The sequence below is a fragment of the Rhincodon typus genome, unplaced genomic scaffold (assembly GCF_021869965.1).
Source record: "Rhincodon typus isolate 14 unplaced genomic scaffold, sRhiTyp1.1 hic_rhity00002317, whole genome shotgun sequence".
In the NCBI taxonomy this organism is placed as follows: domain Eukaryota; kingdom Metazoa; phylum Chordata; class Chondrichthyes; order Orectolobiformes; family Rhincodontidae; genus Rhincodon; species Rhincodon typus.
The window spans coordinates 9,472-25,000 of record NW_025967955.1 but is presented as its reverse complement, the minus strand read 5'-3'; the positions used below and the strand labels follow the sequence as shown (position 1 = coordinate 25,000).

At 40.5% G+C, this 15,529-nt stretch overlaps 1 protein-coding gene across 3 annotated transcripts in view; it reads right to left on the bottom strand.

Annotated features, from left to right (window-relative positions):
- Nucleotides 1-25: 25 nt before the first annotated feature.
- Nucleotides 26-15,529, bottom strand: part of thg1l (tRNA-histidine guanylyltransferase 1-like) — a 17,199-nt gene continuing 1,695 nt past the window's right edge. Inside the window, exons 2-6 of one of the 3 annotated variants that reach the window (XM_048593094.1) lie at nucleotides 7,713-7,956; nucleotides 5,724-5,900; nucleotides 3,404-3,573; nucleotides 3,204-3,283; nucleotides 1,623-1,723 (exon numbers count right to left, since the gene is read on the bottom strand). In XM_048593094.1, coding sequence (XP_048449051.1) covers nucleotides 3,228-3,283; nucleotides 3,404-3,573; nucleotides 5,724-5,900; nucleotides 7,713-7,948 — 639 coding nt within the window. In that variant the 5' untranslated portion in view covers nucleotides 7,949-7,956 and the 3' untranslated portion in view covers nucleotides 1,623-1,723; nucleotides 3,204-3,227. Of the gene's footprint in view, nucleotides 1,724-3,203; nucleotides 3,284-3,403; nucleotides 3,574-5,723; nucleotides 5,901-7,712; nucleotides 7,957-15,529 lie in introns of all 3 variants that reach the window. The other 2 variants (XM_048593093.1, XM_048593092.1) reach the window with 2 other exon arrangements.

Below are 15,529 nucleotides of genomic sequence, written 5' to 3'. Positions count from 1 at the left end.
ACAATAGGGCCCCACAGACAGCAATCAGAATAATAACAGCCTTTTTTTGATGGTTTTTCTGAAGAAGGGGCCTGACCGAAAACGTCAGCTTTCCTGCTCCTCTGACGCTGCCTGGCCTACTGTGTTCCTCCAGCTCCAAACTGTTGTCTAATCTTGATGGTACAGGTTAGAGGCAGAGTGATGGCTAGAACACTGTGCTCTTTAAATGACAGCATGGGATCTTTATTGACAGTTTAAAGAAGTAGTTGAAACATTAGTTAAATAGCTCACATAAAGGACTGCACCTTCAGTGGTGCAGTCCTCCCTGTCAAACACTGCAATGAAGTGTCAACCGAGATTGAGAGTTTGTGTTCCAACGTGGGGGTTGAATCCACAACTTGCCACTAAGGTGGCAGTCACTCAAATGAGTCAAAGCAACAAAGTTCAGACCCAAAAACACCAGATGAATTCAGGAGAGGTGACTGCACTGCATGCACAGTGCCAACCTTTTTACTCCAAAAACCTCTTATTAAAAGAAAACTCATCTAATGGAAACCAGGAAACAATTGGCAATTGTCATGAAAAATCTGCCTGGTTCACTAAAGTCCTTTAAGGAAGAAAATCTGCTGTCCTCACCTGGTCTGGCCTGCATGCAACTCTAGACCCATAGCAATGTGGATGACTCTTAGCTGCTTTCTGAAATAGCTAGTAAGCCATTCAGTTGTCAATAATAACACTCAGCTATGGAAGTGAAAAAATTAAAAATTATGCCTCAGAGTCCTGGTCAACAGGTAGCAAATGCTGCAAGTGAACTTATGTGGATACCACTTGATGACTAAATTGGACTTCACTGCGAGGTTTTCCATAATCAGATGGTTTGTGACTCTCAAGACACACATTAGTGTTACAAATATAGAGTCGCCCCATAGGACAATCCTAATTCTTTTCCTTCAATATACCCACTAAAAAGTCAAGTGAATTAAATGATCAGTAATCCACATTTATCAAATAAGCTGCTTATATCAGGTTTAGCAGTTCAGCATATTTAGTACCTGTTGTTAGAGAGCCATTATTGTGGATTAAGCTTTCTGATCACTCAGTTAGACCTTCATCAAGATGGTTCAGAGCCCCAATAGCTTTCTAGTGCATCCATTTTTATAGAGTTCAATACAGAAGGTTAGTTTGCCAGCCAACTTTCATGTCGCCAACGTTCCCTGCTCATGCAGCTCAATCTTTAGTGTCTCTCACACTTGACCGGTTAGGCACTCTGAAGTTTAGCACTTCCCATCATCCCTGACATTTTTTTTTCAAATATAGACTTGAGCATGTGCTCATCTTCGAATTATTACCACCTTAGCAGGAATGCTAATGCCTAGCATCTCCCCTCTTTGCCAGCATTATGCTTCAAGCTTTTTACTGTATGCTTAAATCTGTCAATCCTCTATTCACCACTATTACTATTACTCTATCTTGTTTACTATTCCAAGCATTGCCCAATGAGAAACTGCTAAAAGAGTATATTTCCTGCAACCTGGTATCCCACATTAGGAGATGGAAAGAGAAATTCTTGAGATAAGATAAACAGTTAAAACAAAATTTCAGCTGGACAAGCAGCCCCAGTCCTAACCCACACTGAATAGTGTCAAGATTATTACCTTTAGTTTTTCTTCAGCTTCGCTGTTAGACAAACGACCTTGCTGCACTAATGCCCAAAACGTTGTGTTGTAGAGGTTATTAATATGACCTATTGATGGAAAACCACTGCTTAAAGCATTTAAACTGGAATATTATTTCAATACATTGTACAGTACAAGTATGCATAGGCACTAATTAAAGTACACCCCATCTTATGGCACAAAGCAGGCAATCTTTCAACAGAAAAGAAATTTGGAACAGTTTTCAAGTCTTCATATTATGTTCACGTGAACCATGAAAAATCAAAATTATCCAGTAAACAAATTCATAGTCAAACAGGATGGAAACAGACCCTTTGGTCCAACTCATCCACGCCAACCAAGTTTCCCAAACTAAACTAGTCCCATTTGACTGTGTTTGGCCCGTATCTCTCTAAATCTATCCTTTTCACATGCCTGACCAAATGTCTTTCAAATGTTGTAACTGTAACTGTATCCACTATATCCTCTGGCAGTTCATTCCACATAAGGACCACTCACTTTGTGAACAAGTTTCCCCTCAGGTCCTTTTTAAATCTTTCTCCTCATCTTCTAATATGCTCTCCAGTTTTGAACTCTCCAACCCTAGTCAAAAGACCCTTGCTATTCACCTTGTCTATGCCCCTCATGATTTTATAAACCTCTATCAGTCACCCTTCAACCTCCTATGCTCCAGTGAAACAAGTCCCAGCCTATCCAGCCTCTCCTCATAACTCAAACCCTCCAGTCCCAGTATTATGCTTGTAACTCTTTTCTGCAGCCTCTCCAATTTAATAGTATCCTTTCTACAGAAGAGTGATCACAACTATCCACAGTACTCCAAAAGTGACTTCACCAGCTTCCTGTACAACTACAACACGACATCCCAACTCCTATACTCAATGGTGTGAGCAATGAATGTAAGCTTGTCAAACACCTTCTTTACCACCCTGTCTACCTGTGACATTACTTTCAAAGGACTATGCACCTGAACCCCTAGGTCTCTGTTTGTCAACACTCCCCAGGGCCTGACCATTAACTGTATAAGTCCTGCCCTTGCTCATCTTACCAAAATACAACATTTTGTATTTATCCAAATTAAACTCCATCTGCCACTCCTTGGCCCACTGGCTCGACTGATCAAGATTCCTTTGTAATTTTGGATAACATTGTTCACTGTCCACTATACCATGAAGTTTGGTGTCATCCGCAAACTTACTAACCATGCTTCCTAAATTCTCATCCAAATAGTTTTTATAAAAGACAAACAACAGCGGACAATCACCAAACCCTGTGGAACACTTCTGGTCACAGGCCTCCAGTCCAAAATACAACCTTCCACCAACACCCTCTGTCCCTTGCTGTCCCCTGACTATGCTGAGATACCAATAACAATTGCAATACACTTCACTGATTTTGGGCAAGACTAGCAATGGGTTCCAAATGCTACAGCTGAAGCAGTCAAAAGCACATCTGAGTTATCTCAGGTAGACTTTATCTGACCATAGGATATAGATATATGCATACCCCTGGGAAGTTCCCATCCCGCTTTAAAGAAGAACAAACACGTACCAACGCTCATTTTAAAAATGGGCACTAGGCAGAGGTTTGAGGGGGCCATGATAACCAGTATCTCTGCAAAGAGGCAAAGCCTTTAAGAAAGGAAAGACAAATTGTAGAGTGGATCTACTACATCATTGAGTGAAAGCACAAGAAAAATGAATATAATCTTAATTGAATGCCATTTTTTTTTGAAAGGCTAAATATCTTACAGTCCGCCTGCCTCCAGCTTAGGTAGTCTCGCAGGTTCTGGTTGCTCGGATAAAGAATGACTCTTCCATCAAATCCAGGTGGAAATAAGAGGGCCTGATCTTTAAAGTAATCTTTCCAGTAAAAAACAAAGCTGGAAGAAAACTGAGAGACCACGTGGCTCATGAATTTGCTGTTGAAAGAGGGAAGAAAACAAAGTGAACTGTTAATCACAGGAAATCATGTTCCATTTATCAAGCTGCCCACTTTACATTACAGTGGTTCTACAAGAGTATAAACAGATTTGTCCTTTAGTTCGCAAAGCAAATATGCAAGCCAAAAAGGTAGCGTGTGGTCAGAATGTGGGACTTATTACAAGATGGACTAATAATGTGAATGACCTGGAGTAACCTAGGTGAGTGCACATGGGAGAAATGAATACAAGAATATGCAGATACAGTCACATGAAACAAGATGAGATAAGACCCTTGTAGACATAAAAATCAACACTGAACCGGTTAGTTCAAATGTCTTGCTTCACATGCCGTAAAGTTTATGTAGTGATGCCGTTTGGGATATGTAGAAGACTCTCACTGGGTCCTGGTTTATGTTAAGCTAGCTAATCCCAGTCAGGACAGTTTAATTTTTGGATTCCTTTTCTGTGGCAGGTATGAGAAATAAAAGTCTATACCTGGGAAGTAGTGCATTTGTCCAAAGGACAAGTGAACAAGCTGCCAGCATTTGCTGTCTCAAATAATATTGAGAAGCAGCTTCTTGAGTGATATCCCAGGGGGCAGCTATCACTGAAACCCATCACCGATTCAGTAACTGGCTGAAGGGGGAGAAAACAAAAGGAACCAATCAGATTTATTATTGATCCCCTATTTCTTCACTCCACCACCAACCTTGCCACCTTCAGCAAATAAACAAGCCACACAGAAGCCATTTAACCCTTCACTGTATACAATAGTTAATACAACCTGGTCATCTTATTTCAGTATGTGCTGTAGGACATCTCAAACATAAAGAAGGGACACACCTTCAGCTCATACTTGTGCCAGCATTCTGCAAAGTCATTCTGGTAGTGATACCTAGAGTTAAATGGGTAATATTATGAGGGCATATTGGATAGCTTAGGCTTCTATTCCCTTAAGTATAAAAAATTAAGGAAGCCTTATGATGGAATGGATAACACTGGGTTCAAGGCCACACCTGGACTTCTCTACCATGGAACATTCATTTATAACTGTACCAAACAGGTTGATAAGCCTGCAAGTCTTTCTATTATGCCATTAAGGTAGGTGATAAGAACAGGAGATTTTCCTGGTCAGCCACCCTCCAGAGGGCAATGGTAAATCACTGTAGCACTCTTCCACAAGCATGAACCAATTCAGTCGAAGCCCACATTGTTAAGACTCTGGTTAACTGAAAATTGCAGTTTTAAAAAAAAAATTCAGTTTCAAGCAATATTGTTCTCATACAACTTCAAAGAGGACTTCAGTAAACAAGTAACAATCATTTATTTTATGCATGCGCAGGACTGCCAGTCTTATCATCGAACTGTAGAATTCATGCTGATGGATTATAGAAACTTCCAATATTTATACAAAACATTACAACATATATATTACAATTCCCATACATCATTGTCCTGGGGTCTTACATTAACTGCTGTTTTCCTATAGTCTTTACAGGCATTCACCCTAGGCCAGTTCTATCTTGCTCACATACTTCTAGCTTGCCTTCATACACCCGAGATTCTCATTTGCTTTTACAATCCCTGAAAATTTAACCCTTAACTTAGACTGATTCAACCCCTTTGGAAATTAAGGGACACAGAACCAAGGCAAGTAGGTGGAATGAAGGTACACAGTAAGGGTCTAACTGAAGGCAGGAACAGACTCCTCTTTCCAATGCTCAGTACAGCCCAAGCTTTTAAATTAATTTTCAAGTAATACTTGCCCATTTACCTTCTTAAAATAATTATGGGATCTATTTGCTCGTTTCACCCCAGCCATCTTCAGTATTAAAATAAATGTATGTATTCATCTTTTAAACTCTTACAGTTTTCTGAATGATATTAAATTTATGTCTTCTAATTACTGACTTAGCAACTAGTAGAAAGAGTTTTCCTATTCATGTCAAAGATTTAATAATAACCTGCTTCAGATCTTATCCTTTCTTACTGTAATAGAAAGAGTTTCCATTCCTCCAGTCTTTCCTAGTAACTGTAAACTATTAAATTCATCTTTGCTTTCCCTGACACTTAGCTCACAATATATCTGAACTAAATAAAACCAGAAAAACTGATCCAGAGTAAAAGCCTTTATTTGTACACTGCACCTTGCTCTCCTTTTGAACCAGTTACTTTTCTTTTTAAAGACAAAGCTGTACTCATCACTTTGGCCATAGGCGATCACAATGTCATTCAGTTCTTCCATGACAGTTAAAGCACATCGTGTCATCAGACGGAGGGCCCGCTCATCGTTGGGTTTTCTGAAATCATGCAGATTTGCAAACCTGAAGTCAAGAAATAAGTTTAAGTAAGTGCTGTCCAACAGGTGAAAGTTGCAACCAGAAGCACGTTCATCATGCTGAACTTAGAAATCAAACACATTCAGCCAAGATACAAAGCTTCAACCTGACCTTACTTGACAAAAGGAGAAGTAATTTCCTCTAATTCAGCAACAAAAGAATCTTAAGATCACTCTAAGGAGTGTTCTGGACACAAGGATTAGAATTTTGTGGTTGGTTGCTCGCCTGCCAAGCTGGTTCGTTGTTTTTCTGCAGACGTTTCATTTCAACAGACTCCAGAGTTTAAATAACAGGTGGGAAAATACAACGGCGCTTCATCGGAGGCTGCACTGATGATGTTACCCAGCAGCGTAACGAAACGTCTGCGGAAAAACAATGAACCAGCTCGGCAGGCTAACCAACCGAGCTACAAATCTACTCTAAGACCTTAGAGGATTACAAGTTTGATAACATGCTAGGGGTCTGATTGCCATGGCAAATTGATTAAGGCAACAGACTATCATCTATTTGTATAACTGAATAGAGATTGGAGCGGAATACAGAAAGCCAATATTGATGTGTAATAGCTAAGGCATGTCAACTGAATTTTTTTTTTTTTTTTTTACAGGAAGTAACTAATGTAGCAGTCAAAGAAACGTCTACAGTTATTGTTCGTATGGAGTTCCACATTAAAAAAGTTAACCGAAATTAAAGCTTAATGACTCAATTATTCACTTCATTTATTAATGGCTTAGATAGCACATTAGAGAGCCTTATATCCAAGTTTTCTGATGTCACAAAGATTGGCAATGTAGTAATGAGTGTATGACGAAGTATAAAAATTATGTAGACATTTATAGAACAAATAAATGAACCCGTAACAGATTTTAATTCAGATAACTGGGAAGTTAATGATTTTGGACCAAAAAAAAGCAAAAGACGTCAACATTATTTACATATCAAAAAGCTAGCCAAAGTCAATTCCAAGAGCTTTAGTATTCAAGAACACAGATCATGTACAAAATATAATTTTAGAAAACTTATAGAATGATAGCCTTTATAATAAGAGGCACAGAATAAAGAGAAGTTTTCTTACAGTCATACAAAACTCATGTTAGACCACATCTGAAATAACGTGCACTGCTCTCCCCAAGCCAAAAATAGCTTAGCCTGGGAAGGAGCACAGCAGATTCAGAAGAACATTACCAGGACTTCAATGGTGACATTAGGAGCACAGATGAACACAGAAGATTAAGAAATTAGTTAATTTGAGGTGTATAAACATTTAGAAGAAAAGCATTCCTACTGATGGGAGTCTAGGACAGGGACACAAACATAAAAAAGACATTTAAGAGAAAGATCAAGAAGCACCAAGGTAAAATGGTGGTAGAAAGGATAACAGGATTCACTGGATTGCTTTTTGAAAGGGTTGGTACAGTCTTGATGTGCTGAATGGCTTCCTTGTGTGTTGTAACATTCTATATGTTGGAAGAAAATTGTGCTAGTTCAATTAATAATTTTAAAACAAAGATTTTGGTAGACAAGGCCATTTATGGATTTATAGTGACAATCAGTGAAATGATTTAAGATACAGACCATTCGCTACATAATGAAGTGATGGACAGGATCAAGGGGCTAAATGGCCTATCTTTTTCTAATGCTCATGGACCAGGAGCCAAAGAGATCTGCAAATGTGAGTGATGATTTACTGATACTTTGTAAGAGTTAAAATACAGGCAGAGACTTTACAAAAATGTTAATTTTAGGGGACTTCATGAAAACAGCAACATGCAGTACACATCTCTGCTTTCCACTCACTTGTGAAAATTTCGGCCATCCAGTCGAACTACAACCCAGCAATTTTGTAGGCAGGTATCATCAGCTTCAAACTGGCGAACATATTCAAATTTAGTTTTAGCCATAGTTTTGTGACTTTGAGCATGCACGTGTAGCATCTCACAAAGAAATCCTTGACTCGTTGCCCTACTGCATTTTGAAAAACCAACTGTAAGGGCAGCTTTTGATAGTTGATTCAAATATGTCCGATATAGCATTGGGCAGCCTGCAAAAGTAGAAGACGCTAATGATTATCATTGACAAATTCCAGGCAGCACAAAAATTTATGGCACTATTATTTTAATATCAACTGTTTTTCAAGTCAGTCTCAAACACAGTCTATGTTTATAGAATATTAAAGTATGAACTAAACACCAAAGTCATTCTGGTTAGACTACTGTCAGTAATTCATCAACACACTGGATATGGGATGTCTGTCTAGACTAACATACCCTCTGAGCTGCATGACCACTTATTCTAACCCAGAAGATTTGATGACGGATAGTCATAAGTCAGCCTCTAAGTTGCTGCACAAACCACAATTCCAGTCAGCACACGAAGTGAAGGCCTTTCATAGAAAGATGTTGGAGGAAACATTACTCTAGATCGATAATAAAACAAAGATGAGGAAGCTGGAGACCTGAAACAAAGACAGAAATTTCTGGTGAAACTCTGGGGAGAAAACAGAATTTATGTTTCAAGTCTAGTAAAATTCTTCACAAGAACTGATGGCAGCTGGGAAAAAAGTGGTATTTGGACTTGAAACGTTAACTCTGCTTTCTCCCCAGAGTTGCTTCCAGACCCGCCGAGTTTCACCAGCAACTTCTGTCTTTGTATCAGGTCTCCAGCCTCCTCATCTTTGTTTTATTATCGATCTAGAGTAATGTTTCTTCCAACATCTTTCTGTGAATGGAAAAAGTGGTATTTGGACTTGAAACGTTAACTCTGCTTTCTCCCCAGTGCTGCTGCCATACCTGCTGAGTTTTGACAGTAATTTCTGTTTTGCTCTAGATTTATAATGTGCCTTGATATCTGATCATGGTGTACTGGGGCAGCACTGTAACTCAATGATTAGCACTGCTGCCTCAGAGCACCAGGGACCTTGGGTTCAATTCCACCCTCAGACGACCGACTGTGTGGAGTTTGCACATTCTCCCCATAGGTTTCCTCCACGAGACCAAAGATATGCAGGTTAGGTGGATCAGTGATGCTAACTTGCTCATAACGTCCAGGGATATGTGGGCTAGGTGGATTAGCCATGGGAAATACACAGTTACAGGGATAGGATGGGAGGGGTGGGTCTGGTTGGGATGCTCTTTGGAAGGGCGGTGTGGACTTGATGGGCCAAATGGCCTGCTTCCATACTATAGGGATTCTATGATTCTACAAGTTTTCTTTCCCTATTTTCTTCTGCTTTTCTCACCCAATCCTGTCTCAACCCTCCACTCTCATGCTGTACTTTCTAATGCAAGTAGACAAAAGCAAGCATGAGCAAGAACAGTGGCCAGTAGCAGAACTGGTGATAGATTAACATCAGTTTTTATATGCAAAGCTATGAGCAGTCTCTAATGGCAACTAAACCCACTGCACCTGGTATTCCCAGGCAGTCTCCCATTCAAGTGCTAACCAGGTCTGAGTCTGCTCAGCTTCCCGAGATCAGATGATATCCTGACTAGTATGACCATAGGTGTTTACTAGCTAGCTATTACTTTAGTTAAACTGATGCCACACTGTTTCCTTTCTACTTAAGAATTCATAGATCACACTAGTTTACATTGTTATTTTTCTTTCATTATCTTACCCTCCTTCAGTATTCTGCTTCCCACTTGAACTACAAGCTCTGCATTTCTAAAAGTAGTCAGGCCTGTACAAACAGACATTTTCCCCCATCCCCTTAGAAAAGTCAATTACAAAAATTACACTTCCTGACAGTCTAGCTATCTTCACATTATAACTAGTAAAAAAATTCACTTTAAAACTGCAGATGGCCGTCAAATTACTAAGATGGTTTAGACGTGATGAGACAAGAACCACAGATATGTGGGGTACCAGGGCAAAAGCCACACCCTGTGTCTATTTAGATCTCTCTATGTAATAATCTTGTAAAAGAAAGAACATCAAACTCTCCAACTACTCAGAAGTGGATGCTTGCTTAGCTTCTTCCCAGGGACAAAGCCTTCGTTCAGTATGTGGCAGAGACAACACCCATTTCACAGTAGCCAGCTACTCAACTGGTACTCCCACAAGATGGGGCATGGTTGCCCACTGCAGATTTTATGTGCGACTGTCATTGAATTCAACTTCCTGCAGCAGTGTGTGCCTAACTCATGGCAGCACCATTGCGTAGCTGGGAAGAAGATGAACAGCTAGCAAAGGAAAATGCTGCGATCCGGAATAGTGACTAATAGAGGTCTCAACACTTGATGGGTGGGAGTATATCTGAAACCTGGTGGTGTCTCATTTCTTGGGCAAATCAGTATCACTTTTTTTTGCAGAGGCACTAGCAGGAAGAACCTTAAACTGAGGACTACATCCAACTATTGAAATAGAACGTTTTCTTTTAAATTTGTTCCCTGGACGAGACCACTGCTGATTTTGTTCATTCCTTATTTTGTCCCAAGATAGTGGTTGTGAGCTGCTGCCTTAAACCACAGCAGGCAACATGGTACTGGTAGAACCATGGTGCTGTTGAAAAGAGATCCAGGAATTTGATATAATTACAGGTCAGGTCAGTGTGTGGCTCAGTGGTCGTGAGTTAGAAATGGTGGTGTTGCAGATTGTGGTGCTCCCATGACATAGAAGGCCAAGGGCAATGGATGCATGTGTTTTGGGAGATGGTATCAATGGAAGGCAAATTGCTCCACCTTGTAGATGGTACACTGCTGTCAGCTGGCACCAGTTGACGGGACAGTGAATATATAGGCAGATGGCGCGAATGGCAGTCAGCTTCTTCAGTGTTATTGCAGCTACACCCATTCAGGCAAATGGAGAGTATTCCATCGTAAGCTTGAATTATGCCTCTCAGGTAACAAACAGTCTCGTGGAAAATCAGGTGATAGTTAGATTTTACAGGATCACCAGACTCTTGACATGCTCCTATAGCTACAGTGATAACTTTCATAGTTGGCAGAGTCCCGTTTTAATGGTTCCCACCCCCACTGATGTTAAAAGCAGGGAAGTCAGCAACAGTAACGATATTGAATGTCATGGGGAAATATTTAGAATCTCCTTGTTGGAGATTGTAATCACCTGGTACAAATGTTATTTGCCACTATCAGTTCAAGACCGAGGCTCTCATAAACACAGCTTCTTCAGTATGAGTTGTGTAATCATCAGTGAACATTCCCATTTCTAAACTCACGATGAAAGACAGGGTAAATGATGAAGCAGCTGAAGATAGTCACACATGGGATAGTAGTCTGAGGAACTAGGGCTCTTCTGGCACAGTTGTAGTGTCCCCATTGCTGGGAAAAGTCCAATCTGCCCCAAGGATATGTCACAATATATCTGAACAGGTCAATTAGAAACATCTACCCGAAGGAAATTGGGCTCTTTTGGTGCAGTGGTAGTGTCCCTATTTCAGAAGGCCATGTTCAAGTCCCACCTGCTCCACAGGTGTATCATAACATTTCTAAATAGGTTGATTAAAGAACATGACGACTCTTTAAGCCATATTTTGGTCAGCATGAAATGGATCAAACTGGCAGACAGGCATCTGAGATGCTAGGGATCATAGGGAGGTACCAAGACAATTATCCATTCAGCACCACTGGACAAAGACTGCATAGTTAATGAGAGAGTAGAGCATAAAAATCTAAAAAGGAAGGATATTAAAATATCAGGGAACGAAAAGAGACTGGGGCTGAAGGTAGCTTCTAGTATTGTGATTAAGTGTTACAGGACATGTCATGTGACTGGCTATTTCACCCAACACTTGCCATTCTGAAGACCAATATTACCCACCCTGTGATTTACTACATTTCAAAGCTTCCAGATGGTACAAATTTGGGAAATATTGCCCAGCAGACCCAAGTTCAGGTCATCAATAGAAAACAAAAATCAGTAATCACCACACTGAAATAAACAGCCATTCACCATTACTCCATACTGCCGGTCCCTTAGCCTGTTTTGTATCCAAGTAACTACAATCACCTGGCTTTCAATTTGCTAACAAGTATATCACATTTTACTTTGTCAAATGTCATTGTTAAGACCATATACTCACACCAATTGCACTAACCTCAGCAACAAGCCATTACTTCAAACTTAATCAAGTTGGTAAACAAGATTTTCCTTTACAAATTCATGCAGTCTTTCAATTATTAGCTCATACTTTTGCAAATGCCAATTTATATTGCCCTGAATTGTTTTTAAAAGATTCCCCAATGCTGACGTCAATTTGGCTATTCTGTAATTACCAGTTTTCTCTCCCTCCCATTTCTTTTTAAAGAGAATCGCTACAGGAAGCTACTTAGCCCAGCTTGTCTGCATTAGTTCACTGAACAAACATCCTACTTTGTGCCATTCTCCTGCCTGCTCTCTAACCCTATTCCTAGTCAGTTCAGTCTTTCCTTTGAACGCCTTTACTAAATGTGCCTCCAACAAATTCACAGGAAGTGCATTCCAGATCCTGACCACTATGTGAAAAGATGTTTTTCTGACATTGCTTTCCATCCTTGTTATCCAAGAAAGAATGGAATACTGTAGCGGAGCCTCTGCAACTTCCGCCCTTATGTCCATCAATAAGTTAGTATGCAAGCTTTCCAGGCTGGGTGACTTTAACTGCTTTGAAGGCTAGCTGGATTTACTCACTTCTTTGGGGCAATAATTGCTGTTTTTTTTAAAAAAAGTTGTTGCATTGTTTTTGGAACTTTATAACAAAAAAAATCAAGAACAAAGATACCTTAAAAGGGAGGAAGAAGTGTGTTTCAAGAAAGCGACGACATGGCAAGTTCAGAAACTGAGAAATTGCATAAGGCTCAGAGATTTGGTTTTTATGAAGCAGCAAACAAGTGTAGTTTCACAGCTGATATGGAAGGTCACAGCGCTGCAGGGGTTTAATTGATTTCAGGAAAATAAAAATCCCTGCCTGAAACTACAGAAGTGGACAACCTTTGGTTTTATTGAGCCTGATCAGCCAAGTTTTTTTTTAAAACATATTGTTGCATTTTGGGGAGGCAAATCAGGGCAGGACTTATACACTTAATGATAGGATCTTGGCGCATCTTGCCAAACAAAGAGGCCTTGGGCTACGGATTCATTGTTCCTTGAAGGTAGACAGGGTAGTGAAGAAGGCATTTGGTATTCGTGCCTTTATTGGTCAGTGCATTGAGTACAGGAGTTGGAATGTCATGTTGCAGCAGTCCAGGACATTGGTTCGGCCACTTTCAGAATACCGCATTCAATTCCAGTCTCCCTGCTATAGGAAAGATGTTGTTAAACTTGAAAGGGTGCAGAAAACATTCACAAGGATGTTGTTGGGGTGAGAGGGTTTGAGCAATAGGGAGAATATTTTCCCTGGAGTGTCAGAGACTAACGGGTGACCTTAGAGGTTTATAAAATCATGAGGGGTATGGAGAGGGTGAATTTCCAAGGTCTTTTTCCCAAAGTACAGCAGTCCAAAATTAGAGGGCATAGGTTTAAGATGAGAAGGCAAAGATATAAAAAGGACCTATGGGGTAACTTTTTCACACAGAGGGTGGTGCATGTGTGGAACAAGCTGCCAGAGGAAGTAGTGGAGGCAGGTACAAATACAACATTAAAAGCGCATCTGGATAGGTACATGAATAGAAAGGGGTTAAAGGGATATGGGACAAATGGGACTAGATTATTTTAAGATATCTGGTCGGTCTGGACCAAAGGGTCTTTTTCTGTGCTGTACAACTCTATACATCTGCAATAGATCAGGGAGGGAAGAGAGGTAACTGAGCACCGTGCTTCAGGTGGCAGTCACATATTTTAGACTAATTGCATCAATTTGGTCTGTGGTCAGGTACAGACTGCAAGTGGGGCAGGTTCAGAATTTACCTTTGAAGAAGCCTCAGCCAGAGCCCTTGTCCAATAGGTCCAGGGTTCTTGGACGAGGGCATACAGACTGCAGAGGGGACAAGCAAACTGACCATAGCACTATGGTCCACACTACCATTCAAGCAGGAAGAGAAAAGTGTAGTAAATTAGTAATAGCTGATAGCATAGTTAGGGGAATATATAGTGTTGTCTGTAGCAACGACAGTGTTCTGAAGGCTGTGTTGTCTAACTGGTACCAAAGTTCAGAACGTCTCCTCTGGGCTGCAGAGGAACTTAGCATGAAAGGAGCAGGACCCAGTTTTTATGGTCCACATAGGTACAACACAGGCAGCACTAGGAAAGAAGTTCTGCTGAAGGATTATGAGCACCTCAAGGCCTAGCTAAAATGCTGAACCTTAAATGCAATAACTTCCACTTTATTATTGGAGCCACATGCAAACAGGTATAGGGGTAAGTAAGATTAGAGGTAAATGCGTGGCTTAAAGACTGGTATGGGAGAAATGGGTTCCAATCTGTGGGACACTGGCATCAGTACTGGGGAAAGAATGATAATTGGACTTCAGAATTTACGTTGAGGACAAATTATGCAAATTAGGTCTGTTTCCTCCAGAATTTAGAGGGTTAAGGAGTGATCTGTTTGAAGTCTTCAAGATATTAACAAGAAAAGATATGGTAGATAAATTATTTCCACTGATTGGGTATTCTAGAATGAGGGGGCAGAGTCTGAAAACTGGGGACAGACCATTCAGAAAGGATGTTAGGAAGCACTTCATACAAATGGTGGTAGGCATTTGGAACGCTTCCACAAATGGCAGTGGATGCAGGATCAATTGAGAGCACTTAATTTCTGTTAAGCAAAGTCTTTGAGGGCAATGGACCAAAGGCAGGTATATGGAGTTAGGACACGGATCAGCTATGATCATATTAAATGTTAGAACAGGCTCAAGGGGATGAATGGCCTAATTCTGTTGTTAATTTTGGCTTTTATTGCAAAGAATTGCAAGTTTAAAAGTAGGAAAGTCTTCTTCCAACCATGCAGGGTGTTTGAGAGGTCATACCTGCAGCAGTATAAAGTTTTGATTCCCATGTTTAAGGATATACTATAATTGGAGTTAGTTCAAGAGATTCGACGGGCTGATTCCTGGGATGAAGCAGTTGACTCATCAAGAATAACTCGTTCAAGCCTTTTATTTATTTTGGTTTAGAAGAATGAAGGGTGATCTTACTGAAACATGCAAGTTTCTGAAGGGGCTTGCAGGGCTGATGTTCAGAAGATGTTTCCATTTGTGAGGAATCTTGAACTAGCAGGCACAGTTGCAAAATAAAGGGACACATTTAAAATAGGGATTCAAAGGAATTTTGTCTCCAAGGTAGCAGTGAACATTTGGAAATCTCTCCTACAGAGGTCCATGGAGGTTAGAGCACAGAAAGTGTTTAAGCAGTAGAGGATGGATTTTAGAAACAGGAGTTAAGCAAAACGCTCCCTCTCAGTTTTGCAGAGATGCAGCAATTCCGAGGGTCTGTAGGCAGCAATCGACAAGCCAAGGTTACTCGCAGCATTAGTTTCCAGTTCCAGAACTCGCTGTCAAGCATGGAACTCGGCCGTCTGCACAGCCCAAAACGAAAAATTGCAGATAGTAGGAACTGCAGATGCTGGAGAATCCGAGACAACAAGGTGCAAGGCTGGATGAACACAGCAGGCCAAGCAGCATCATAGGAGCAGAGAGGCTGACGTTTCGGGCCTAGACCCTTCATCAGAAAAGGGGGAGGGG